The following is a 26,274-nucleotide window of genomic DNA, read 5'->3' as shown; positions in this document are numbered from 1 at the left end:
AATTATGGTTATAATTTTGGACGTCATGATTCTTATCGAGTGATAATGTGTTTAATAAGTAGCATTCTAAAAGTTAAGAAAAAACGGTATATATGCAATTTTTATTGAGTATTAATTAATTAAATAGTATTATCACTCTTTCTTAAACAGTCTTTTTTAATATGAAATCCTAGTAGAAAATCAATATAATTAACTGATGCATGCATTTGTGATCTCCTTAATTTATTAACTTTTATAGAAAAACTTTCTTAGTCCTTATTATAAGGTATAATTTAGAAAGAAATAATTATTTTTATAAAAAGTGTTTTCAGTTTTTATAAAATATTAATTTTATTGTATATTTTTTGTTCTTATTAATAACCGTGAGGATATATATATTTCTTGTAATTAAATAATGTGAAAATTTTTTGATAAATAAATGATTTCTCACCTTTTAAACTTATCAATTTCATTAATATTGATGCATAAGCTTTTATGTAGTACATCTATCCCATGATAAGTGTCATATATTTTTAAAAAATTCAAAATAAACATCATGTTACCTTCTCTATGCAGTATTAATGACTTTTTTTTTTCTATTTACATCCTTCATAATATATTTTTTTTAAAAGGGGGGTATTATATGTCTTATGATTTATTATAAGATTAATCTTGTAAAATTATTATTTATTTTATTTAATTATTAATTTTTATTTGTTCATGTAAAATAGCTACACAGAATGGAGGGAGTAATATTTTGACAACAAAACTTAAGTATTGTTATTATTGTTCTCTAATTAAAATTGGAATTCTACTTGATATACGTAAATGAACATTATTGAAATATGCATTAAATATTTATTATTAAGGTAAAACTAATAAATAGTACCTATGGTACATATTTTAGCTATTTGTCTATATTTTCAACTCTCAAGAAAAATTAATAATAAGAAAGAATAGTAAAATTAATACATCTTGATTTTATTTTATAAATATAATAAAATTAAAATAACTATTTATATTAAATGTGATTTTTTTAGATGATATTAATATGTGATTTAATTAAAAGTGTTTGCAAAAATTTAATGTATCTAAGTTTTGTCTATATTTTTATCTCATAAAAAATTTAATGATTAATAAGAAAGATAAAATATTTTATTTATAAATACAATAAAATTAACTAACATAATTATTTATATTGATTTGTGTGATTCGATTAAAAATTTCTTAATTATAATAATGACCCAAGGCAATAACATATAACGATTCTTTTGAAGTTGGTTGCTTCATATAGTATTTTCCAAATCTTTACAAGTGAATAAAACAAAATCCTTAACTTTGTCCAATTAAAAAAATATTTACGATCAGAATCCCTTGGAGGTTTTAGCATCGCCAAAACACAAGGTGACCTCCTCTATGAGGCCAAGGCATATAATTTTCCGTGCATCAGTGCCCTAGTAACAGAGAGACACAATGTTTGCACGAAAAGAAAGTAATAAAGCAAAAGAGAAATTACAGGAACTAGAATTTGCGTGCAAAAATGCATATATAAATTAAATAATTTAATCTCCCATCAATGTGCATATAAAAGCACACTGCCATAGCTTTCATTCTCCAACAAAAGAGCCAAAAGCAAAAGATCAAGAACAACAATTAAAAGCAACTATGGAACGAACAGTAGCTAATCATGTTTACCAAGATTTTGATCCCTTTTTTGAATGGTCTGAAGACGAAACAAGTGCCACGCTCACTGTAATGCTGCCAGGTAACTTCTTTTATCCTACTTTCTTTTGATAATCAGGTTAGTTAATGACTAATAATTTCTTTCAGAATTTTAGATATTTTTTTTTTAATTACATTTTTTTTATCGATAAGATTCAAAACAAAAATCTTACCTAAAAAAATAAATTTTAATTTCATTTAAATTAACAACTTATTAATTAATACTTTTATTAATCCCCATAGAAAGATTAAATATTAATATATATAATCTATTCCATTCTTATATAAGAATATTTTATATTAAACCCTAAGCCTCAACTATGTGTCAAAGACCTAATTCGTACATTCATAAATTTTTACATGTTATTCTATGTATATACTTTGAACATGCACAGGTTTCACAAAGGAACAGTTGAGGGTTCAAGTGACCTCAACTCCTGTGCTTAGGATCAATGGTGAACGACAGATTTTCGAGAACAAGCGGCGTCGTTTCTCTAAAGAATTTTCGATTCCCCCATATTGTGACACCAATGATGTTAATGCTAAGTTTGAGGGTGGTGTCCTAAGCATCAAGTTTCCCAAGCTGATAACTCCTGCTAAGCCTCAGCCACAGCAAATTCCAACGCCACAGAAAGAGAAAGAAGCAGCACAACAAGATGATGAGGTTGATAAGAAAGAGTTACCACCACAGAAAGAGAAAGAACCAACTAGTCATGGAAAAGAAGAGAACAAAAAAGAGTCAGCAGAGAAAGAGAATGAGACAATTAGTGATGACAAAGAAAAGAATCACAAAGCAGAAGAAAAAGTGGCACCTAAAGAAGTTGCTCAAAAGAAGGTCTCAGAGACAGCACAAGAAGGAACAACCACAAAGGATTTAGAAAGGGCAAAGCAAAAGATAACTCAGAGGCTGAAAACTAGGGTTTTGGATTTCACTGTGAGTTTGAGATCAGCAGATCAAGATCACCAGGGTGGTGTTAAAAAAGGGTTTTGTGTTGGTAAGTGTGCAAAGCTAATTAAGAGGCCAAAGATATGGATGAACATTGTTGTGGCCATCTTATTGGTTATGGTGTTAGGGTTGTATGTCAAAAATGCATTCAGGTCATCATCTCAGGGAGGAACAAATCAATTCGATGAATTTTAATTTATACATGCGTATTAATTCATGCTTGTAAACGCATGATTGAGTTCAATAAAGGAGTAAAAATAATTAACTGGTCTTATTGAATAATTGTATTCAAAATGACCAGTTTTCCCTATGTAATTCACTTTCTTTCTTTTTTTGAAAAAAAATAATGAATTACTTGAATAAGAATTGTTTAATTCTTAAGTAACATTTCAACTCTACTTAGTGCAATTTATAGCCTTAACAGATGCAAGGATTTGAGTCTTACAAGTTCACTGGACTTAGGTTTCAAAACAATAATCGATACTCTTATTGTGTGCGTGCGGTTCGAGCAATGCATGCAAGTCAATTTCTATGATTGCAATTCATAAGTGACAAATTCCTTTTAATTTATGTATATGTTATAGTGCTTTGGTCACATGAAACAGATAATACTTACTACTAATAAATATACTTTTAAGTAAGCATCAATTAATAGATAGTACGCACTAAATACTAACTACTACTAAATATATATTTCTTATAGATCACAAGAAATTAACAAAAGGTTGTTCAATTAAAAAACACGTGACAAATTAATTAGAAGCATAAGTATAATAGGAAGATTATCTTGTATTATATATCCCGTATGAAAAGTAGGGGCAGTAAATCCCTAATCCCTATATATGCTTGAATTTCTCATCACGTTAATATTTGTAGCTTCTGCGTGTTTTTGGCTAATTTTGATGTGATTTCTTTATATATATTTACAAAGCCATCATAAAATTGTATATAAATATTCACTACAAAAAAATGTCCTTATACTGCAATTTATGAAGAATGATGCAGATGAGAGTCCCCATTGAAATTTACGAACAATTAGTATGCACAAATTATAGTACGTGTTCGGAATAATCAGTTGCGTTAAGATTAATAAATATATATATATATATATATATATAGGAGGGATTCATTTATTTCAGGAGTAAGTTTAGACTTACTTCATTCAATAACTTATATTCTACATCAAATTTGAATCATCAAACTATTGAATTTAAAGTTCTTAATTTATAGATTAAGTCTGTAAATTTTTAAAAAATTTGAAAATCATTTAATACTTTATTTTATTAATTCAAATTAATGGATAATTATAAAATCTTTTATACATTAATTTAAATTAATGAAACAAAGTATTAAATAATTTTAAATTTTTTTAAAAATTTGCATATTTGATTTATGCATTAAGAACTTTAAATTAAATGGTTGGATCGTTGAAATTTGATGTAGAACATAAGTTATTAAACAGAATAAATTTAAGTAGACTTAATCCTGAGTAAACAGATCTCTCTTCATATTATATATATATATATATATATATATAAATGTTTTGGTATTACAAAAAAGGCAATAATGGACATAGTGAAGTAAATGGTAACGCTTCAGAATAAAAGAAATATGTGAGTCGTGGTAACAAATACAAAAGTTAAGGGAAATAAAAGGATGCGATTGTGATAAAAAGAAATTGTTCTTTACTTTGTGCGTATGTGGGAATATGCATAATTTTTTTAGTTTATAACCTATATCATATGTATACCTAAAACATTAGCAAAGTTAGTCAATAACACAGACACAACAAAATTTAAGTCTAGTCAATTTATAAGAAAAACAATACTTACTCATCCTTTTATTAGAGCATTTTACATTACTTTCTATTTGGATATATGATAAACAAGATAACTATATACTTTCCGGCATACATTTTTTTCCTCTATCAAAAAGTACTAGAAAGATGAAAAACTAAAATAAATTAATATTTTCGCATTAAAATTCCTGACACTTTATTTATTTTTAAAATGTATTCTTGTTTTATTACTTAAAAACATAAACTGATAACTGATGATAAAATAAATAAATAAAAACATAAAATGATATAGGATTAATGATGTAAACAAATTATATCCAAATACCATTAATGAAAAAAAGTATGTCCTATTCAATTTACATCTCTTCAAACACTAATTCTTTGTTTCTTTGGATAAAAATAGAGGAAAGCAAATAAGGAAAGAAGCATGTCAGAAATTCTCAATTTTCATTGTTTGTTTTAGAAAAAAAGTTTGGTCCTATATATAACAAATTTCATCCCAAATGTGATTCGAAATAGGGAAAATGTCTCTTACATTTAGTTATTGTATTTTAGTTATTGAAATAATTAAATATCTTATTATAATATAAATAATTAATAAAGTGTACTATAATAGGTAAATAATATTGTCTCTTAAACATAAAATCAAGAATTTTATTCTTTGTGTATTAAAAAACCGTCAAGAGAAGTTAACTTTTCAAATAGATTTCAGTACTTTAAATAATTAGTTTTTAATTTTCAGTTTGAAGATACCTAAGCTTACCAAAAAAAAAATAAATGTTTTTTTTATTAAATAATATAATTAACAGTTTAAGTTTTAATTTGAATTTAATTTTTTAAGTAGTATAAAAAAAATTATAAACTAATTGAAAGAATTTGTAAATTCCTTAAACACCTTACCAAATACACTATTAAAGTATATTAGCTTAAATAGTAGTGAATTAAATCTTCTTAAGTTAAAGTTGTAAGACATGGAGAGGCGATTTACACGTGGGAATTAAAAAACACGTAAGAAGGTAGTATATCTTGCGATGGAAAAAAGATATATTATGTCGGTTAAAGATTTGCAATGGGAACAAAATATTGCTTTTAGGCTTTGGCATCACCAAGGAATGAGGTCACCTCCTCTCAGTACTAAAGCATATTATTTTTCTTGTGTCAGACAATCTAATAATGTTTGCACCTACGAAAAGAAAGCAAACAATTTGCGTGCAACTTGGTCCTAATTGTCTCTCATCAACTATGGGTATATAAAAGAAGCACTAGAAGCAATTCAATACCAACACCAAGAGCCAAATACACATCGAACGCAAAAGCCAAAGAGAAACAAATTAAGGTTAAAATGGGTTCAAGGATACAATCATCATCTGATCGTGTCTATGAAGACTTTGAACCATTTTATGAATGGGATAGAGATCAAAGGCTTGTCAATGTTTTGCTACCAGGTAGGTAAATGCTTTTTCAGCTTTTCAAAACTAACCTAGTGGAATAATCATATCAGCTCATTGTTATAATAAAAGCAATAGTTTATATTTATAGGTAACGTTCATCTTCAATGTGGTTTTTATATAGAAATGAATCCTAATTGCAATGAATTAATCCCATCACCTTTTTTCATAAAATATAATAATCCTAATATCACAGGTTTTAGAAGGGATCAAATGAAGGTTCAAGTGACCTCAAAGTCTACCCTAAGGCTAATGGGTGAACGATTGATAACTGAGAACAGATGGCGTCGTTTTAACTTAGAATTGCCCATTCTTTCTGATTATGACACCGACAACGTGACTGCCAAGTTTGAGGGTGCCAAGCTATCAATCAAATTTGGCAAACTGAGTCAGCCCCGGGAAACGCCACAAAAGGTTGAGCAGAAAAAGGGTACCCAAGAAGATGGCCCAAAAGAAAAGACCAATGGTGAACTATCTGACCCAAAACAAGAGCAAGGCAAAACTGAAACAACAGATAGCAAAGACAACGTGCCTCAGGAAGCCAAGACTAATGGCTCAAGCGAGACAAAAGAAGCAGAAACATCTAAAGCTCCTAAAAATAGGCTTGTTTCGAGAACCAAAACTAGGCTAGTAGATTTTACCCACAGTTTTGGGCCTAATCAGGTTGGTAATCAAGATTCGAATGTAGGGAAGAACAAGTGGAAGAAGTTGGCGAAATCGGTGATGCTGGTCTTATTGGTTGTGGCCCTTGTGGGATATGTTGGCCTTTATGCAAGAAATGCATTCACATCATCCTCTGAACCTGAAGAACCATATTTCCTAGAGCTGTGATTTTCTTCCTGGGGTACTAGTACACGTAAAGAGAACACTGTTAATTTGCGTGTAAATGCATAATTTCAATAAAAGAATAAAGTCAAAGTTTAATACTTTCAGAGTTCTGAACTGAAAACTATATTTGAGTTCATTGTAATTGTTTCTGTTGCATTGTATTTCTTATTATACATATCTACAATTAAATTTGACAAATTCTGCAGTATATTTTCCCGTGGATTGCCTTCTTAAAATCTATCACTAAAGATTTGAGTAGAAGATGCAAGGGAAAAACATTTACTATATCAAAAATAAAATAAAAATTCATTCAATAAAAATTTACTTTGTTAAATTTAACATGTTACCAAATCATTAACGAATTTAACATCACCTCTCATTTTTATTTTACGTGTCAACGCATCATTAGATATTGAACCCGTTTGTTTATGCTTAAATTATGGTTTTAAAACAAGTAATCTATTTTTAAGAGATTTTTACATATACAGAAGCTGATTTGTATTTGTTTACGCTTACAAAGTGTAATTTTTAAAACTTTTTTTTGGACGCCAATAATTTTTTAAAACTTCATCTCTCTAACAGCTGCTTTATTTGAGAAGCAATTAGTTTTATGTTTCTTTTCTGCTTCAGATTATTAAAAACAATTCTTAAACATCTCTAAAATTTGCTTTTTAAAAAAATAATAAACAACCATGCTCATTAATACATTTTATTTCAATCCAAGAGAAAACTCGGAAGTGGGCTAGTAGCAAGACTTTAAATAAAAAGGGTATGAGATAGTGGATTGAGAAAGGCAAAACTCATTAGTGGAAATCAAACCCATGCATTAATAATTAATGTGTTGCAACTTTACAAACTGACTTGATTCAAGAAGATAGCTTATGTTTTTTAACAATATCAATGCATCAAATTTAAACTAAAAAATAATTATCTAGCAAATGAGCAAACATGCATTATTTTCCGTGTCTTTGCATCATACAATATCTTTTAATCACGAATATTGTTGATGAAAAATCGATTCGACTTTATAGTTTTAATTGATAACAAATATAGTAATTGAATAAATAAATAAAAATGTGCCTATATGATAACATATTCACTCTAAGAATATAGAGAGAAAAAAAGTGGCAAGTCGTCTTCTCATAAAAGTCATTCTAAGACCATACGAAGCAAAAATCTGAAAACTTCATCCTATGGCTATCTAACAATCTAACAAATATGAAAACTATTTCATTTTGGGGTTGTCGAATATTCCACCATTGTTAGATAAAATCATAAAATAACACAAAACATATGGTCAAACTCAGAAAATATGACGATCTCAAACATTATGGTTTAACATAACAATAGACATAATAGTACAGTCATTCAAATAAAGTCAATTTATCACATACAAAAATGAAAATATCCACCTACTCTAAAAGCCTCTGTCAAAGTGTCAATTAAAAAAGAAAAACAACATTCACGATTTTATTTTAAGATATAGCTACGACATTCAAAATCATCAAATGCATAATTGCGTCCAACTATTACACTTTTGGTATCCATTTTTTTTTTTCTGAAGAGAATGTAAATGATAGCTACTTTAAAACTGAATTAACTCCAAATCCTAACTAACTAGCTCACATTCTCTCGAAATATATTCTTTAGCTAGAGACTTAAAACAACAATCACTTTTTCATTCTTTTTTTTTTATAAGAAATCTCTTTTTCATTCTTACTACATATCATAAGCCAATAATTATATTTTCTCTCTTTGAAAAAAAAATGCATGTAATACCAAAAGAGATTCATTCAAAAAAATACTTACGTATTTTCTTTTTGTCTTCCGATCGTCTAAATAGAAATCTTGGTTCTGTCAAGGACTGACTAGATGTAACTTTGAAACGTAGGGTGAGCCGATATAAATATTTTGTGATATTTTTTAACTTACAACTGCTTGTCCATGTTTCTAACAGAGAGAAAGATTAAATTCTGAAATATTTTTCAAAAGGAAAAACAAAATTTCTCCTCAAACTTATTTTCATTGTATCATTACTCATTAGTCTTAATACAATATTCTATCATCCCAAGACTAACCTTTCTTTGCATAGTTTTCAATGTTTTTTGGAAAGAAAAAAAAAATCGATCTATCAAATTGCCTTTAAAGATAACAATACATAATTCTATTCTCCTCATATTTTGTGTGTCTTTTTTAATCATCTTGCAGTTAATTAGGATTCTCACCATTCAAAATTTTAGTTTTATGATCAAACATGAAGATAAAATTTTCGAGCATTGGATGATAACTGTAACTATTCCCTAGAGAAACATGGGGGCACGAGGCTGAAGGAAATGAGAAAATATAGTTAACTTCACTTGCAACAGGAACAAGAAACGTCGGAGCCAGCGCCAGTGGCTAACTTATAACTCTTTTCCCACACATCTGCAGGAACTGCTTCAGCATGAGGAACGTGACGAGGATGTTTTTCTCTCTTGTCTCCCCTGAGCTGCTTCAGCCCATGCTTAAGTGCTGGCAATAAAGCTTCCAAACACTCAGCAACAGCATTTGGGTTTCCAGGCATGTTAATGATCTGAATTTCAACAAATCAGGGACCAAAACTTGACCAGAAAATACAAGTCCAGAAGAAACGCAGACTTTCCTTAACTACATATGATACAACGCTAATGCAGCACCAATTAGCAGACAAGGTGTATACCAAAACTAAATAAATGAAACTTAAGTAACTAGTCATAAATAAAAATTAACATATAATAAAGGTTTCAAAGTCTATATGATGACATTTGTAACTGTTTAACTACAACAATATGTACCTTCAAACTCATATAACTACAATCTAACAAGCCATGGAGGTTATATCCCTTTTGATATTCCTTAGATAAATAAGCAGGACTATCATCATGTTAGGTGTGTTCGTCCTTTATTATCTGCTATTTCTTGCCATCCCCCTCAGTTAATTAACTTATGACTAAAAGGACTTTCTAAATGTTTAAACAAAACATTTTTCTGCCATCAAATAACAGTTAATTACTTTCTCGTTTGTTGCTACTGACAGGATACTTTACAAGTGGGAGAATAAGACATTTTCCTAGAACAGCCCATAAAAAGAAAAGGAGAACCCTGCAAAACCAACAAAGAATGTTCCAAAAAAAAAAACAGATTACCCATTATTGAGATGAAATATTCTTTTACAAATTAACAAGGCATTTGAGCTGCTCAATTCACACTTACTCAGGATTTATTGTTTTTCTAGATGAGGATAAGAGGAAGAGAAGAAGATTGGCATATTTACATTCTTACATGAAACACTATATTGTTTTGTTTGTAAGATGCATAAAAAGGTATAGTCACAAAGCAATTTCAATTATAACATTAAAATGAGGTGAAAAAACTGGGGGAGTGGGGAGACAAAGCACAGCTACCGTACTGTACTTTTAAAGTAGCTATTAATATAATTGGCATTTTTGCCTTACCAAGGTTGATCCTCTGATTCCAGCAGCAGAACGTGAAAGCATTGCAAATGGGGTCACCTATTTAAACATGAATAATTATGCTTTTAGAAATCAACAAACACGGACTCCTCACTTGCCTAAGAAGCAGGCCTGAATGCATATGGTATCAACATAACTAAGCATGGAAAAAACATCATTATTCAAACAGACTGAAGAGAAGATTAAAACACAAAAAGTCGATCTTTCTTTAAACATATAGACATAATAAACGTGAGCATCGCCACTCCCATAAACTTTATACACAAGCTCTTGACAAACTCATTTTTTATTTAATTACCAACTCATTTCTTTACTTTGTTATGAAATGAATGCGTTACAATTATTACTCCTCGTCCAAACATATAAAAAAGCAAGAAGCTTGTGAATAGAACTTTGGAAAAAGTAGCATTATTCCAAAAATATAGACTTCTGTTTATAGTCATAGCCATTATAGCAGAGACTGATGGCAGACTGACCAGCTCAGTCAATCAGTCAGGTTGAGCTCTTTGAACACTGATTTGAAAATATAAAATAACAGTTATAAAAAACTGTATTAAGAAAGAAAGTAAGAAACCAAAGAACGCAAAAGACAAAACTAGAATTACTCATCTGACTAACATAAGCATAGATGTCCCTACCTTTAAACTCTCTTGCATCATTACATGTAGAAGACCAGGTGTTTCTTTTTCAATCAATGGTTTTGTAGCTTCTGGCGTTAAATCTCTTGAGGTAAAGCCAGTCCCCCCTTGATCGGTAAGGCAAAAATTCAACAGAAGTCAACACAACAAAACTAAAACATTTCAAATTCTTTAGTGAAGCTGATAAGTTAGATAGAAACATACCAAGAGTAATTATAAGATCCATTTGTTCAATATCACTCCATTTTCTTAGAATGTCCTGAATTTTTGCCACATTATCTGGAACCACAGCAGTTGCTACAACTCTTGCTCCTCCTAGTCTTTCTGAAGAAGAATTAATAACAGAAACTGCCCTGGGACCACTGTTTTAATTGTAAAGGAGTCAGCACATTTTGACACCAACATCAATGATTTAAAAACATGACTAAACCACCTGGGTGAACCGATTGAATCATTAACCAGCTGTGTCTCTAGTCAGATTCATCTTTATTATATTATCCAGTTCAATCATTGGTTCAACAATTAATTTAACAAGTTCAACTAAACATCAGCTAACATGCTTAGCATGAAATCTTTCACTATGAAAAACTAATGATTTTTCATAAAATCAAATAATCTAAATTAAAATAACTTTATGTCACAAAAGGGAAAGATACCAACAACATACAAATTTATTTCTTTTGATGTATGACAATCTATCCATCCTATTCCAATTATTTTGGCTAGGGGAAATCTCTAGAGGAACCTCACTTTAATATATGCAGAAAATTCATAAATAAAAATCACAGGCCACATCTCTAATAGTAATAGTTGACTTTCATTTTCTTTTTTAAGGACTCAACTTGAAACCAAGAGTTCCAGTACAAAGGGATACTATTTTAGAATAACCCCAAGGATGACTGAGACAAGGCTTCCAGAGCAACTTGGCAATCAAACCTTTTTTTTTCTTTCTAATTGATATTAAACTAACTCCCCCCCCCACCCCCCAAAAAAAAAATGACATAGGCTTTACTTTATGGTGAGTTTGGTAAATTTAGGTAAAATGTTTCACAAATACTATAATACTATAAACCCCATGTGTTATACAAAGATGTGTGAAAATCAATCCTATTAAGCCTCAACCAGATACAATGTAAATAACATTCTGCAGTCAAAAGAACACTCTACACTACAACAGATCAATGCCCAATACTGATTTTTTACTTCAAGCATTTCAAATTTAAGGCTGTTGCAAAACGCTCAGTACATCCAATGCCCCTTTTGGCATTGACTAATATCAAGTTTGCTTTAGTTTTGCATCAACTTTGTGACCTCTTCCAAACAATGATTCAAAGAGGTGTATCTAGATGCCATTCAGCAATATGAATATCCAACTGGGAAGATGATTTAACAATTACACAACATTGGCTAATTTGACTCTTTTAACACATGAATGTTGTTTCAGATGGCATACCTAAATCCAGCATTAATGATAACAAATGCCACATTGCTCTATTCCTTTAGTATACACAGAAGAAAAAAAAAATTCTTTGGTTTGGAAGGGTATACTAGATGCATTGAAGTAACAACAATAATTCCTAGTAATTTTGGAGGTCAAGAACAGATATGATGAATATGGTCATCACCTCATAAACCTTTTCTATGGTATTGTAAGTTTCATGAAGAGAGGAAAAAGGAAAAAAAAAAGGTATGGAATTTCTGCTTCTACAAGATTTCATAAGAAACAAACATCTAGAAGCTTCTTTATCTAGAAAGTATAAAAACTATTTGTCTTAAATATTCCTCATAAATTGATCAAATACCAAAAAAATCAATGAAGGATAAGGGGCTTCTCTCATTCAAAAAACAAATCCAAATAGGCTAAAAAAAATGCTTAAATCCTGATTTTCGGCTCTATGTATGTATCTTTGTTTGCATATACCTGTATAAAATATAAAATGAAGACTACCTTCGATCTGGGCCAGCCCCCATAGCAACTGTATCACTAACTGTAAGAATAGCCACTCTGACTTCAGCATCCCCTGAAGAATCGGTAGTTATTTTATCTGATTTAATTCCTGGCAAAGCTAAGGCTGAGTCTGATGACTTATGATTCTCATCACATGCCATGGGTCTTATGTCAGAAATTATGATAGCTGACACAGCAGTCCGGGCAGAAATTGTAGTGCCTGTTGCTGGAAACTCCAACAAGGCATTAGCTGACTTCATACTAAGCAGTCGACTGCTCACCTGATGACCAGTGCTCACAGCAACAAAACTGAGATTCATTGACAGAATAAAAAAAATCATTCATTATAGAGACCAAATCAAATATAGCAACAGCGCCTCCAATCCTCCACATAATAACCCATCCACCCCCCCCCCCTTACGAATAAATAAAACCAAATGCAATCAAGAGAACAGATCTGCACATAGATTCATCTAGACCCAAACCAGAACAAAATAATTCATTGTCAACTTACCCTGGATTGCCTGTTCCATCATTGTCAGTCCATATAACAGAAGCACGATGATATTCTGGTCTAACTGGATCTGTCTTTATGGGTTGACAAAGCCGAGCCTGTACCCTGCATGGAAAAGAAATGAAAGGATCCAAAAGGAAGCAAACCATCCTAAAACAATAGTACTTTGGAAATTATGTAACCTCAAATGATGAGGATTTGTCCACCCCGCAAGGTGGCGTATAGCAGGGACCACAAAGAGATGGAAGCAAACTATAGAGCTGGCGGGATTTCCTGGTAGCCCAAAAGCTAGAATTTTACTATCAGTTGATTGAAGGTCAATCTCTGCAAACGTAAATGGCTTGCCAGGTTTAATACAGACCTGAAAGATAGAAAATTCCTAAATTAAGATAACATGATTTACAGAAATATACTCACCAAAACATTATACAGAAAAATCTATGATTTAACTACTTCTACAACTACAACAAAGGCATTGCATCCATGGCCCAAATTACAGGATGTCAGAGACTCTGGAATATTTTTAATAAATAAACTATCAAATAAAAGAATGGCATAACCTTATCAAAATGTACTTTTCCTCTCTTTTCAAGCAAAGGCTTCATAAAATCTTTGTCTCCCATTGAAACACCTCCTGAAGTTAGAAGGATATGAATTCCAGAAGCAAAAGCTTCATCCAAGATCTTTCCTTGATATTCTTTGTCATCCTTAGCAATACCAAAGTCCAGAACTTTGCACTGATGCTGAACTGCAGCTGCCAGCAGCATGGCACGATTAGAGTCCCTAATCTGCAAAGGAACTATATTAGCTCACATTCATTTTAATTACATTTACCCAGCAATTTTTATAAATTATGGCAAAAACTCAAACAGATTATTAGAATTCTATAGTGATAGAGCGAATCCTGATATGAACAGCATATTTTGTATATATTCTGAAAGAAGTACATCAAGCCTAGTATATATAGGCAACAGGAATCAGTTCAGATGTAACTGAATCCTAACAGAAGCTTAACAGAATTAAAAAAACAGTAAAGAAGGAAAAATACAGTACAGTAGGTCCATTGAATGAACTTGGGCCTACATGAGTTAAGCAATCTACAAAGAATACAACTAGTAACACATTCAGCTTGTCCTGAAGATATTTAAACCTTGTAGGAGATAGAGCTTTAGTTAGAATATATGCAAATTGTTCATCAGATGGTATGTGAAGGCAAATGATGTGCTTTGCCCATTCAACATGAAGAACAAAATTCTAAGTCATTTTTTTTTAAATTTGGAAACATTGTAATGTTGTAAAACGAGGCGCAAAATGTCTTTATTCAGATGGCCTAACCTGCAGTGCCATGTATTAACAGAAGTTACAGTGTTTACAATAGGAAAACTACATTGATTTCTTTGTGCAAGAGGAATCCGAAGACTTGAGAACTTGTAAAGTCCATTCCGACCAAGTTCAGCTTGGAGAAAAACCTCATTGGAACCCTAACATTTCACAAGACAAATTTTAAGATTAAACTCAAAGAAGACATTATTATCTCGTGCAAATTTACTCACACTAACTAGATTTTTAGTAATATTAGGAACATGAAGGAGATTATGAAAAACAAGTTGAACTCTAGGATTAACAGGGGAAGAAAACCAAGTTGAACCTGAAGAAGCTATAGGAAGACTCCATCCATTTCCAACTAGTAACTAATCTAGACCTTCATTGGAACAGATTGCTAAATGTTAATTTGTTTAGGAGTCACATGGTGTGAAGCTCCCAAGTCAAGGTACCAAACAAAAGGACCATTGTAGTTGATATTGGAGGTGAAAGCCTTTGGAGCATATGAGATATTGTTGTTGACCGGAGCATTGTTGTTAGCGCCAAAAGTATTGATACCTTGCTAATTTGAATTGGAATTGTTTCCAAACTGTTGGAAGTAGTTAGGCGGATGTCCAAAATTATAACCTTGACCAAAACCATTGTTGTAGGGAGCATAGTTAGGGTTGAATCAATAATAACAATTGGAAGTAGTGAGGCCAAACTTGTTACAAACTTGACACTTCATAGAATTGCGACCACCATGGTTGCGACCATGTCCTCTTCCACAGCGTCCTTGTTGATAGTTAGTGTTTGTTGCATACAATTGCGAGTAGTTCACAACATTAGCATGAGGTTGCTTCAAAACAGAATCAGATTCGTCCTTTGATATAGATTGAGAAAGATGAACAGCGGTTGTAACAGTTGTGTTCTTGTGATACCTTTCCAAACACACTTCCTGAGCGAGCAAAAGAGCTTCAAGTTCATCAACGAATCATACTCTTCCAGTAGGCCCTCAACAATGACATCCAACTGTTCTTGAACAAAAATATGATCTCTTATCGAACAAAGTGCATTAACAATAGCTTTGATGCGCAAAATGTACTCCAAAATCGGTCAATCATCCTTTTTTGAATTTTGTAACTCGATGCGAAGCATCCGATATCACACGTACATGTGCGCATTGAAGTAATTGTGTAATTTGTCCCAAAGCTATCAGGAATGCATGCATCCAATAATGCGTGAGAGAATCAGTGCAGCAATGGGGATACAACAAATTAACATTTCTAGCATCGCGACTGTCTTCCGTTGGGAATCGCGGTGGAAACATTAATTCGTTGTATCTCCATTGGGAAAGTGGTGATCGCGAGAGAGAAAGTGGTGATCGCAAAAGAGGGAAGGTGAGAAGAAATTGGTTATGGTGCGGAAGTCATGGATATGTATCAACTAGCTCTTGATACTATCTTAAGAAAGTGGATTGAAGGCTAACTCAACCTTCCAAAACCGGCTTGTATGGTGAGGATTGCTCCCTATTTATATACACTATTATGGTCTCATTTTTAGTTGATGTGGGATCTCCAACATACTCTCAAGCCGAGGATTTAACATCTCGAGCATGAAGTTTATAGGATTGTACCTTGTAGGTAGTCCAGTAACGGGTGGCTTGATAAGCCCACTAATGATCGTCAAGATAGGTTCTAATATGCACTAATACCACATTAGAATTCTAGAGAGAGAGAGAGAAATATGATATGAACTGTATATTTTGTATATATTCTGAAAGAAGCATATCAAGCCTAGTATATATAGGCAACAGGAATCGATTCAGGTGTAACTGAATCCTAACAGAAGCTTAACAGAATTAAAAACAGTAAAGAAGGAAAAATACAGTACAGTAAGTCCATTGAATGAACCTGGACCTACATGAGTTAAGCTATCTACAAAGAACACAATCAGTTATTCTATTCTAACACAGATAGTCCACAAATCGGTTGTTGAATAACGCATTAAAACACATGCTATATTGTCCAACAAATTTAAACAAAAATTAGCAAAGAGTAAGAAATTTATATCCAAAACAACATTTATTAGAATTATAGTGCCATAACAGGCTTAAGCCTCAAATAAGCTGTTTGAGTATTAACGGTCCATTATGGAGTTCAAATGCGTAGTTGAACCCTCATTCTTCAAAAAACTATTAACGATAAAATCAAAATAAGCAGCCAAATTAATGTTGGACTATTGGCAACTTTGCATTACCTCTAAGATATAGGTTGATTCAGATAAGGATTTAGTAATTTATTCAAACATTATGACATTAATAATCCTTTAAGAAAAAGATCTGAAGCTGACAAGGAATTTTAGTCAGTTATAACCACCAGCTTCCACATGATAGTTCGAATAACTGATAACTTTATTGTTCCTGCTAAGCATTTTCATAAACTTATCTCACTAACCCTAATACACCATAATAATACCTGACCACGGCCCAGATGCCCAGTGCTTGGCTCCACAAGCTCGTCCCCAGTAGAAAGAACAGCAACTGTTGGAGTAGGATACACCTGCATCAAAGCATTATTTCCCATCATTACATAAATCAATACTTAATAGTTAATAGTAGAATATATAGGTCTTGTTTGGATAAACTTCTTTAAAAATATTTAGAAGAGAAGTTGATTTAACTTATGGCAGAAGCTCAATTTATTTTCTTTCACTATATTATTTATGCAGAAATTTATCCAAACAAGGAACCCCAGCCAAGGGAATCAAACAAAAACTATTTGCCATTACAGGGAGAAGCTTGCTTGGTTACAGAACCCATAACCTCTCTAAAATAATACCTTAACCATCGTCACACCAACTGTAGCAAGCAAGCCAATTTCTGAAGCACCTAACCGTTCTCCAGATGTCAACACTACAGCATCTTTCTCAATATCAAATCCCTGACAATGAATACCAAAAGGCAGTGGAAACAAATAAGCAAAACTTCAATATTATAGAGAACTTAAAATTAGAGAACAATGAATCAGTGTCAAGTTAGGTGACATTAAAAATGTTATACGCAAAGCATATAGTCAAGATTATCATAAAAACCACTTCAAATGAGTATAAGAACATACCACCGGGCGTATATCATTGCCTTTGGTGGTTTGCACCAATATTCTGACCCGCTTAGTCCCGTCAGAGACATCGTTCACTATTTCAGTATCCTCAACCTGAACAACTGCATCCGCACCATCAGGAATGGGTCCTGAACCAACCAAAAAACACGAGAGAGAAGATTAACCACAAACCAATAAATATAAACAAATAACACTCTAATCGGATATCGAACAAACATCTCCATAAGCACTTATAAAGAAAATAAGTAAAACGAATTATGCTTCTTCCGCAAGTCAAATTCAACTTCCACGGAATCATCTCATCTAACGTTTCTAAAAAAACTGAAATGCATAAATTGATTTCAGCTTACATCTTAGGACAGAAAACTCAATTTATTTTACTTTATTATTATCTACTCCAATAAATAACCGTGAAAAAGTTAATTCAAAATGTACAAGCTGAATTCGAAAGTTAATTTTGGCTTAGGAGAGAAATTGCGAGAAGGATTATCGAAGCGGAAAAGTAAACCTCCAGTAGTGACGTAAGCGACGGTTCCAGGGGAGAGAGTGACGCCGAGAGCATCATCTCCTGCTCTTGATTCGGCGACAACGGGATACTCGCCGGGGCCATCGGCGGCGACGACAGCGTAACCGTCTTTGACGGAGGCGGCGTAGGGAGGGTGAGGGTCGGGGGCGCGAACGTCTTGGGCGAGGACCTTGCCCAGGGCATCGTGGAGGGGCACAGTGAGCGGGGAAAGACGTTTCGAGGCGTTAAGGACCGTTTGGAGAGCGTCAATGACAGAGATCATTGTTTCGTAGGGTATAGTATTGGATAGGTATGGGTGGTGTCGTGTCATAACTCATAACTCACTCATGAACTACACTTCATATTTATTATTTAAATAATTAATTAATTCCAAGGTACGAATAATACGATGGGAGCCATAACCCCAAGGACCAGTGTCCCTTGACGGCGCAAGGGGTCGCGCAGACACTTCATCACACCACCTACCGCTTCTGGGACACTCTCCTTTCGCCATCCTATGGACACCTACATCAAGAAAAATATTGTAAAAGAAAAATAACTAAATAAAATAGGTGACATAGTAAATTTATTATTAATATCAATTTCTTAAAGGGAGATAGTAAGGGGGGTGTATTGGATTAGGATTTTAAATGACTTTTTTAGTTAAAAAAAATCCTACGGATTTTAAAAGATTTTGCAGGATTTTCATGACTTTTAAGATTTTGCAGGATTCTACAAGACTTAAAATCAGGATTTTAATGGATTCTGCAAGACTTTTAAATCAGGATTTTAATGGATTCTGTGGGATTTTGTAGAATTTTCATGGATTTTTTACATTTGATAAGATTTCAAAAAAAAATTCATACATTCAAATTTAAAGAGTCAAAGACAAAAATAATAAAAAAAAATAATGTCTAGAGAATTAATAATAATAATAATAATAATAATTCTCCATAATATTTTGTCCTCTTAAATAGCATTCACTCACATATCCATATCTATACTAGTCCTCCAAGCATTAGCGTATTTTCGCTCTTGTTCCTGGATTTGAATAATAGGTTCAAAAGTATGATCTTCATTAATTGGTAACGTTGAAGATGAAGGTTCATCCACCGCTTCAATTGGAAATTCATCAGAACGACATTCTTTAGGTAGAAAATTATGTAGTGTTACACATAATAACACAAGTTCTACTCGTGTCTTAAATAAAAATGGAGATGCTGACTTAAAAATTGTGAACCTTGATTTAAAAATACCAAATATTTTCTCGATCACATTCCTTAAAGACGCATGACAAAGATTGAACAATTCTTTCTCATTTTCAGGGTGATTACCCTGACCTGCAAAATCTTGTAGATGATACCTTACACCTCGAAATGGAGCTAAAAATTGGCGTCGATTAGGAAATCCACAATCCACCAAAAAAATAGTTACCTAATTACATATGCAATATATATAATATTAGTATAATAATAATAATTATTATTATTATTATTATTATTTAAAGAATAAGCATTTAGATATAAGGAATATATATATATATATATATATATATATATATATATATATATATATTATTTTAGTTATATATTATATGATAATTTTTAACGATATTTATAAATATAAATTATTCTAACAAATATTTTAACAATATTTCCTCTTTTAAAAAATAAGCTAATGAAGACATAAATTCTAAACCCTAAAAAATTAGATACTGCAACGTTTTATGTTAATTTTCTCTTTTAAAATATAAAAAAGTCCTAATTTCACAATATAAAAAGAAAAAGAAAAATTCATAGTAAAAAAAATAAAATAATTGTTGAGTCATAAAAGGAGGAGAATAAGAGTAACAAACTTAAGAGAAGAAGATAAATCGCAATTTTTATGCTAAGAGGGTTCTTCCCCCAATTAAGATCAATTTTCATCTCATTTTACTCACAGAAACCCTAACAAATTCATCTTTTATATATATATATATATATATATATATATATATATATATATTGTAGAGATTATAATATCAATTTCATCTTTCACTTTTTTCTTTTCTTGATGTGTGTTATAAAAAAAATTACCACTTAAAAGTTAAAATTTTAAGCATTTTTTTGTGTTATATAAAGGAACAAATTCAACTACATAGAATAAAATAAAGCAAGTCAATTAAAGAGAATGAACAGAAAAATAGAACAAATCAATGACACTATCATTTATATATCAGAGTTTCACAAAATAGGAGAATGAGATGAGAACAATATTACAATATTATATATGAGCAATGAACAATAGTGCAGTATTATTAGCAAAGAAAAAATGGAGAAGACAGGAGCATAGAAAAAAAAGATAAAAAACTCACTTGAAAAGTCACTTCAAACAATCCTTCGAAATCCGATGGGTTTGGATGGGATTGTTTTATGAATTTGGTATTTATAGATAACACTAGAAAGTCCTTCAAAATCCCTCTCACACAACAATCCTTTAAAATCCTTATATTTTTGAATACCAATGGATTGTTTTAAAGTTGTAAAAAATCTCAAATGAATACCAATGGATTTTAATGGACTCTTTAAAAAATCTTGAAAATCCTGATTGAATACCACTGGATTATTTTTAAGTGACATAAAATCCTGATTGAATACCAATGGATTTTTTTACTCAAAAAAAGTCTTTTAAAATCCTACGAAATCCTAAACCAATACACCCCCCTAAGTCAAACTAAGGGGGGTGTATTGGTTTAGGATTTCGTAGGATTTTAAAAGACTTTTTTTGAGTAAAAAAGTCCATTGGTATTCAATCAGGATTTTATGTCACTTAAAAACAATCCAGTGGTATTCAATCTGGATTTTTAGGATTTTTTAAAGAGTCCATTAAAATCCACTGATATTCATTTGAGATTTTTTACAACTTAAAAACAATCCATTGGTATTCAAAAATTTAAGGATTTTAAAGGATTGTTGTGTGAGAGGGATTTTGAAAGACTTTCTAGTGTTATCTATAAATACCAGATTCATAAAACAATCACATCCAAACTCATCGGATTTTGAAGGATTGTTTGAAATGATTTTTCAAGTGTTTTAAGAATTTTCAAGTGAGTTTTTCATCTTTTTTTTCTATGCTCCTGTCTTCTCCATTTTTTCTCTACTAATAATACTACACTATTGTTCATTGCTCATATATAATACTATTCTCATACCATTCTCCTATTTTGTGAAACTCTAATATGTAAATGATAGTGTCATTGACTTGTTTTATTTTTCTGTTCGTTCTCTTTAATTGACTTACTTTATTTTATTCTATGTAGTTGAATTTGTTCCTTTATATAACACAAAAAAATACTTGAAATTTTAACTTTTAAGTGGTAATTTTTTTTATGACACACTTTAAGAAAAGAAAAAGGTGAAAGATGAAATTGATATCATAATCTCAACTATATATATATATAAAAGATGAATTTGTTAGGGTTTTTGTGAGTAGAATGAGATAAAAATGGATCTTAGTAGGGGAAGAACCCTCTTAGCATAAAAATTGCGAATTCTCTCTTTCCCTTGAATTTGTTACTCTTATCCCTCCTCCTTTTATGACTCAACAATTATTTTATTTTTTTTACTATGAATTTTTCTTTTTTATTTTTATATTATGAAATTAAGATTTTTTATATTTTAAAAAAAGAAAATTAACATAAGACATTGCAATATCTAATTTTTTAGAGTTTAGGATTTATGCCTTCATTAACTTATTTTTTAAAAAAGAAAATATTGTTAAAATATTTGTTAGAATAATTTATATTTATAAATATCGTTAAAAATTATCATATATATATATATATATATATATATATATATATATATATATTCTCTATATCTAAATACTTCTGTTTATATAAAAAAAATTATATATCTAAATATTTTTTCAGTATCGAATATACTAATTTTTTTATATAAAAAATTATCTTATGTTTCTATATTTTCGTTTTTACATTTTTTTTTATAATAACTGAGGTATTTGATCCATTTGGATAGCAAAAATATATTCGATCTTGTATGATGGTGTGCTTCTAAAAATAATAATATAATTTTATTGATTTTGTCTATTATCCGTAATTATTTATATAACTATTTTTTAACATATATTGTTTTAGTAATTCAAATGGGAGATTCACAAGGAAATAATAAAGAAAAATGAAAAGAGAAAGAAAACTATGAAGCTTGGATTAAGGATGATTCCGATGAATTGTTACAATTGATAGTGGATGCTATAAAAAGAGGATAGAATATTATAGAGAATTATTATTATTATTTATCTAGACATTATTTTTTTTATTTATTATTTTTATCTTTGACTCTTTTTAAATTTGAATGTATAATTTTTTTTAAATCTTATCAAATGTCAAAACTCCACAAAATCCCACAGAATCCATTAAAATCCTAATTTAAAAGTCTTGCAGAATCCATTAAAATCCTGATTTTAAGTCTTGTAGAATCTTGCAAAATCTTAAAAGTCATGAAAATCCTGCAAAGTCTTTTAAAATCCGCAGGATTTTTTTTAACTAAAAAAGTCCTTTAAAATCCTAATCCAATACACCCCCCTAAGTGTACATACTACTTAGTTTGACTGGTTAAATTATTGTAATATTTTTAGTATTGTATTTGATTTCTAAAAATAAAACAATTATATGAGCAAATAAATAATATAAGCTACATCATCAAAGGATTTAGCCGTTTATATGAGCATATAACATTTGCAAGTATGGACATTTAGGTATTAACGAGTTACCAATATTAAAGTTGTAAATTACAATAATATGCTTTTTTTTTATATTTTTAAGTGCAGGTATTTAGTGTCAGCAATTTGGCTTAAGGATCAATTTTTTATATATATTTATATGTAAATATTTTAAAATCATAAATTATTGATTAATATTTATATACTTGTATATTTTTTATTAAAATACATATCAAACATATATATATTTATTATTTATCTCTACTTTTATAAAGAAACGTGTTCAAAATATTTTTACTTCCTCAAAAATCTAAAATTAAAAGTGTTAATTTTTTTTACGTTTAGCTTATTATATAAAAATATATCATTTTTATGAGATATAATTTCATGTTTTACTTAGTTAGTGCAGCAAACTTATTTCTTTAATTTTATAACAAATGTTCATTGATTATTAAATTTATAAAATTGTTCATAATTTGACATGAAGTAAATACACATGAGAATAAATATATAATAATATGTTTGTTAAATTACATTTTTTTTATTTTTATCTTGTATAAGTGATAAAATATAAAATAAAATAAAATAAAAATTAAAGGTTGATAAAACTTATTAATCCTATAATTCAATAGATACAAATCACAACATATTGTCGATGAGTATGAGAAAAGGAAATAAGAAATTGTACACTTAATATAAGTTTTTTTTATATGAAACACGGGTATAACTGGAATCAGAGAATAATTTCTCAATCACGACTAGTTCATTAGTACATATTAATTGTCTAATGAGACAATGATTAAGTAATATATCATATACGGATAAAAACTTCTCATTAGATATAAATTGAATAATCTAATCCATTGTAACGACCCAGATGGTCACTACACTCGGCACAACACACTAGAAACACCACACAGAAAGGAACAAGTGTATACATATAAGGTCTAGAATATATACATATACATGATCCAAGTCTGGATAGAGTTAAAGTGTACAAAAATACAACAAAGGCTACTACACTAAGTAGCTAAACATCAAAAGATCCTAGAAGATCAACTCTGTCTGCCAGCTACAGACTCACCATCAGCCACCAACTTATCCCTGTTCTGCTCCCATACATAGTATGATCATTGCAATCCAAACATCATAGAGACAACAAAAGGTAAGCTAGTGAAAAGAATCAATATACATATATGGCAATATGATAGAAAACAGCTATAGCTATCAGCACACCAGCACAGCTTATACTACACCACATCATTCAACAATATCAGCACTACTTAGCAGCAATAACAGCACCACAATAATGGCTAATAACAACACTGACATAGCAGCTATAATAGCACCACAATAGTGGCTAATAACAGCACCGATATAGCGGCTATAACAGCACCACAATAGTGGCTAATAACAGCACCGACATAGCGGCTATAACAGCACCACAATAGTGGCTAATAACAGCACCGACATAACGGCTATAACAGCACCACAATAGTGGCTAATAACCATCATACAGCTCAACAAACACAGCTCACAACACAGCACAACAAATCAGCATTTTAAAAATCATCAATTACAGCCCAACTCAGCACAGCAATATACATCTATTTCAGCTTAACATCATATATCAGCATTTTCATCTAAACAGCACAACATATTCATTTGTTTCAGCTCATCTCAGCATAAAGCAACATTTTTCAGCAAATTTCAGCATATAACACCTCATCCTCATACGTGCCCGGCGCACTCATGGTCGCGCCCGGCGTGACACGACCAGAGAGCACCAGGGGCCAGCGCGCCCGGCGCAAGAGTGCTCGCGCCCGGCGTGACCCAGCCAGAGAGCTCAAGGCTCTCACGCGCCTGGCACAATTCAGCTTTGCGCCCAGCGCACGTCCAGGCAGAGACTCCAAAGAGTCTCACGCGCCCAGCGTGGCCTAACCCGCGTGGGTAAGGCAGAGACCTACCAAGGTCTCGGGCCCGGCGCAATTCGTATTGCACCCAACGTCCTCTTGGCAGAGACTCCCAAGGAGCCTCCGCGCCCAGCGAGTCCAAACACGCGCCTAGCGTGATACCAGAACACCCAAAACATGTCACCATTGATATCACGCCCGGCGCAGCTCAAGTCACGTTCGGCGTGGGCCAACCAGAGGCTCTCATTCTCAAGCTCGCCTGGCGCACACACCCTTGCGCCCGGCGAGCTTGCCTAAATAGAGGCCCCTGGTGGTCATGCGCCCGACGTGAAGAACAGCGCTCAGCGCGAAGCTCAGCAGCAACTTCCCCAAGTTCGAAAATTTGCCCAAAACTTGCAAAAATCAACAGAAAGCCAGCATGCAATCCAGCCAAAAGTCTCCATTTTCATCAAACATCAATAAAAACGTCTCATTTTCAACATGCAAACACAATTCATTAAAAACCTCAAAATTTCTTCAAACCCCGAAATCCCCTAAAACCCCATTTTCACCAAATTAGCCAAGAACCATCAATCATCAGCAATCACAATGAGTTCCTAGACTCATTTCAGCAAAAAACGCAGCAAAACTAACTTTCCTTACCTCGGTGAAGAATTTCGAGCTCCGGGAAGAGGCAAACTCAACGGAGAAGAAGCAAACGAACGGAGAGGAAGAAATGACGAAGGAGAAGAAGCTCCGAAATGCTCAGCTAATACAATCTAGGCTTGATCAACACCTAGCTCACCAAAGAAGAAATCCGCGAGTGAGAAAGAAGGGTGAGTGAGAGTTTTGAGAGAAAGAGTGCGTAAAGAGTAAAGGAGAGTGGGAGTGTGAGTGAGAATAAGAGTGGGTAAAAGTAAAATGGGAAAGGAAAAGGTAGGGTCTCACATCCATCATAGGCCATTTAGAACGCAAGTACCCAATATAATATTTTTTAGTTAATTAGGTATTAAAATAATTATTAACATAACTACTATATTAATAAATTAAAGAATATTTCTTAATAATTGATTAATGTTAATCTATAAAATAGATTAATTAAATAATTACTTTAACAAAAGCATCATTACAATTAACCTAATAATTAAAAAAAAAGAGTTAAAATAATTAAAAGCACGAGGATCCATATTCAATTTCCATTCATTTTTGCAATCTTTCATGTTTTTACTAAAAGATAGTGAAATTTACATACCTAATAAAGAAAATCCCTTGATATAAAAAGTGAAATTCCATTGCTGGACTTTTGTTGATTATTAGTTCAACAAATAAAATTTTAAATCCCTCTAAAACTTTTCTTGTCACTAATTAATAATTAAAAAATTTATCTCTACAAACAAAATATTTTCCTCAAATAATAAAATA

At 31.5% G+C, this 26,274-nt stretch overlaps 3 protein-coding genes across 4 annotated transcripts; 2 read left to right on the top strand and 1 right to left on the bottom strand.

Annotated features, from left to right (window-relative positions):
• The first annotated feature begins 1,576 nt into the window (after positions 1–1,576).
• LOC109798010 (uncharacterized) lies at positions 1,577–3,032 on the top strand. Its single transcript, XM_020358198.3, has 2 exons — positions 1,577–1,744; positions 2,097–3,032. Exons 1-2 carry the CDS (start codon positions 1,645–1,647, stop codon positions 2,840–2,842), a joined length of 846 nt encoding a protein of 281 aa, XP_020213787.1. The 5' UTR covers positions 1,577–1,644; the 3' UTR covers positions 2,843–3,032.
• A 2,672-nt stretch (positions 3,033–5,704) lies between these two features.
• LOC109797912 (uncharacterized) lies at positions 5,705–6,819 on the top strand. Its single transcript, XM_020358075.2, has 2 exons — positions 5,705–5,890; positions 6,090–6,819. The coding sequence occupies exons 1-2, from the start codon at positions 5,788–5,790 to the stop codon at positions 6,722–6,724; spliced, it is 738 nt and encodes a 245-aa protein (XP_020213664.1). The 5' UTR covers positions 5,705–5,787; the 3' UTR covers positions 6,725–6,819.
• A 2,043-nt stretch (positions 6,820–8,862) lies between these two features.
• Positions 8,863–18,723, bottom strand: B73 (molybdopterin biosynthesis CNX1 protein / molybdenum cofactor biosynthesis enzyme CNX1 (CNX1)). 2 transcript variants are annotated; one of them, XM_020357035.3, is made up of 12 exons: positions 18,245–18,719; positions 17,734–17,864; positions 17,455–17,556; positions 17,092–17,175; positions 13,873–14,100; positions 13,495–13,673; positions 13,313–13,417; positions 12,799–13,107; positions 11,055–11,212; positions 10,851–10,957; positions 10,195–10,251; positions 8,863–9,293 (listed from the first exon to the last, which is right to left on the bottom strand). In XM_020357035.3, exons 1-12 carry the CDS (start codon positions 18,570–18,572, stop codon positions 9,075–9,077), a joined length of 2,007 nt encoding a protein of 668 aa, XP_020212624.1. In that variant the 5' UTR covers positions 18,573–18,719; the 3' UTR covers positions 8,863–9,074. The 2 variants fall into 2 exon arrangements, with proteins under 2 accessions (XP_020212624.1, XP_020212625.1); XM_020357036.3 differs by lacking the exon at positions 8,863–9,293 and adding an exon at positions 9,449–9,841 and having other exon boundaries at positions 18,245–18,723.
• Between the last annotated feature and the right edge of the window lie 7,551 nt (positions 18,724–26,274).

The sequence above is a fragment of the Cajanus cajan genome, chromosome 9 (genome assembly GCF_000230855.2).
Source record: "Cajanus cajan strain Asha chromosome 9, NIPB_CcT2T_4, whole genome shotgun sequence".
Lineage (NCBI taxonomy): Eukaryota > Viridiplantae > Streptophyta > Magnoliopsida > Fabales > Fabaceae > Cajanus > Cajanus cajan.
The sequence above is the reverse complement of the archived record's forward strand: the minus strand, read 5'-3'. Positions and strand labels throughout refer to the sequence as shown.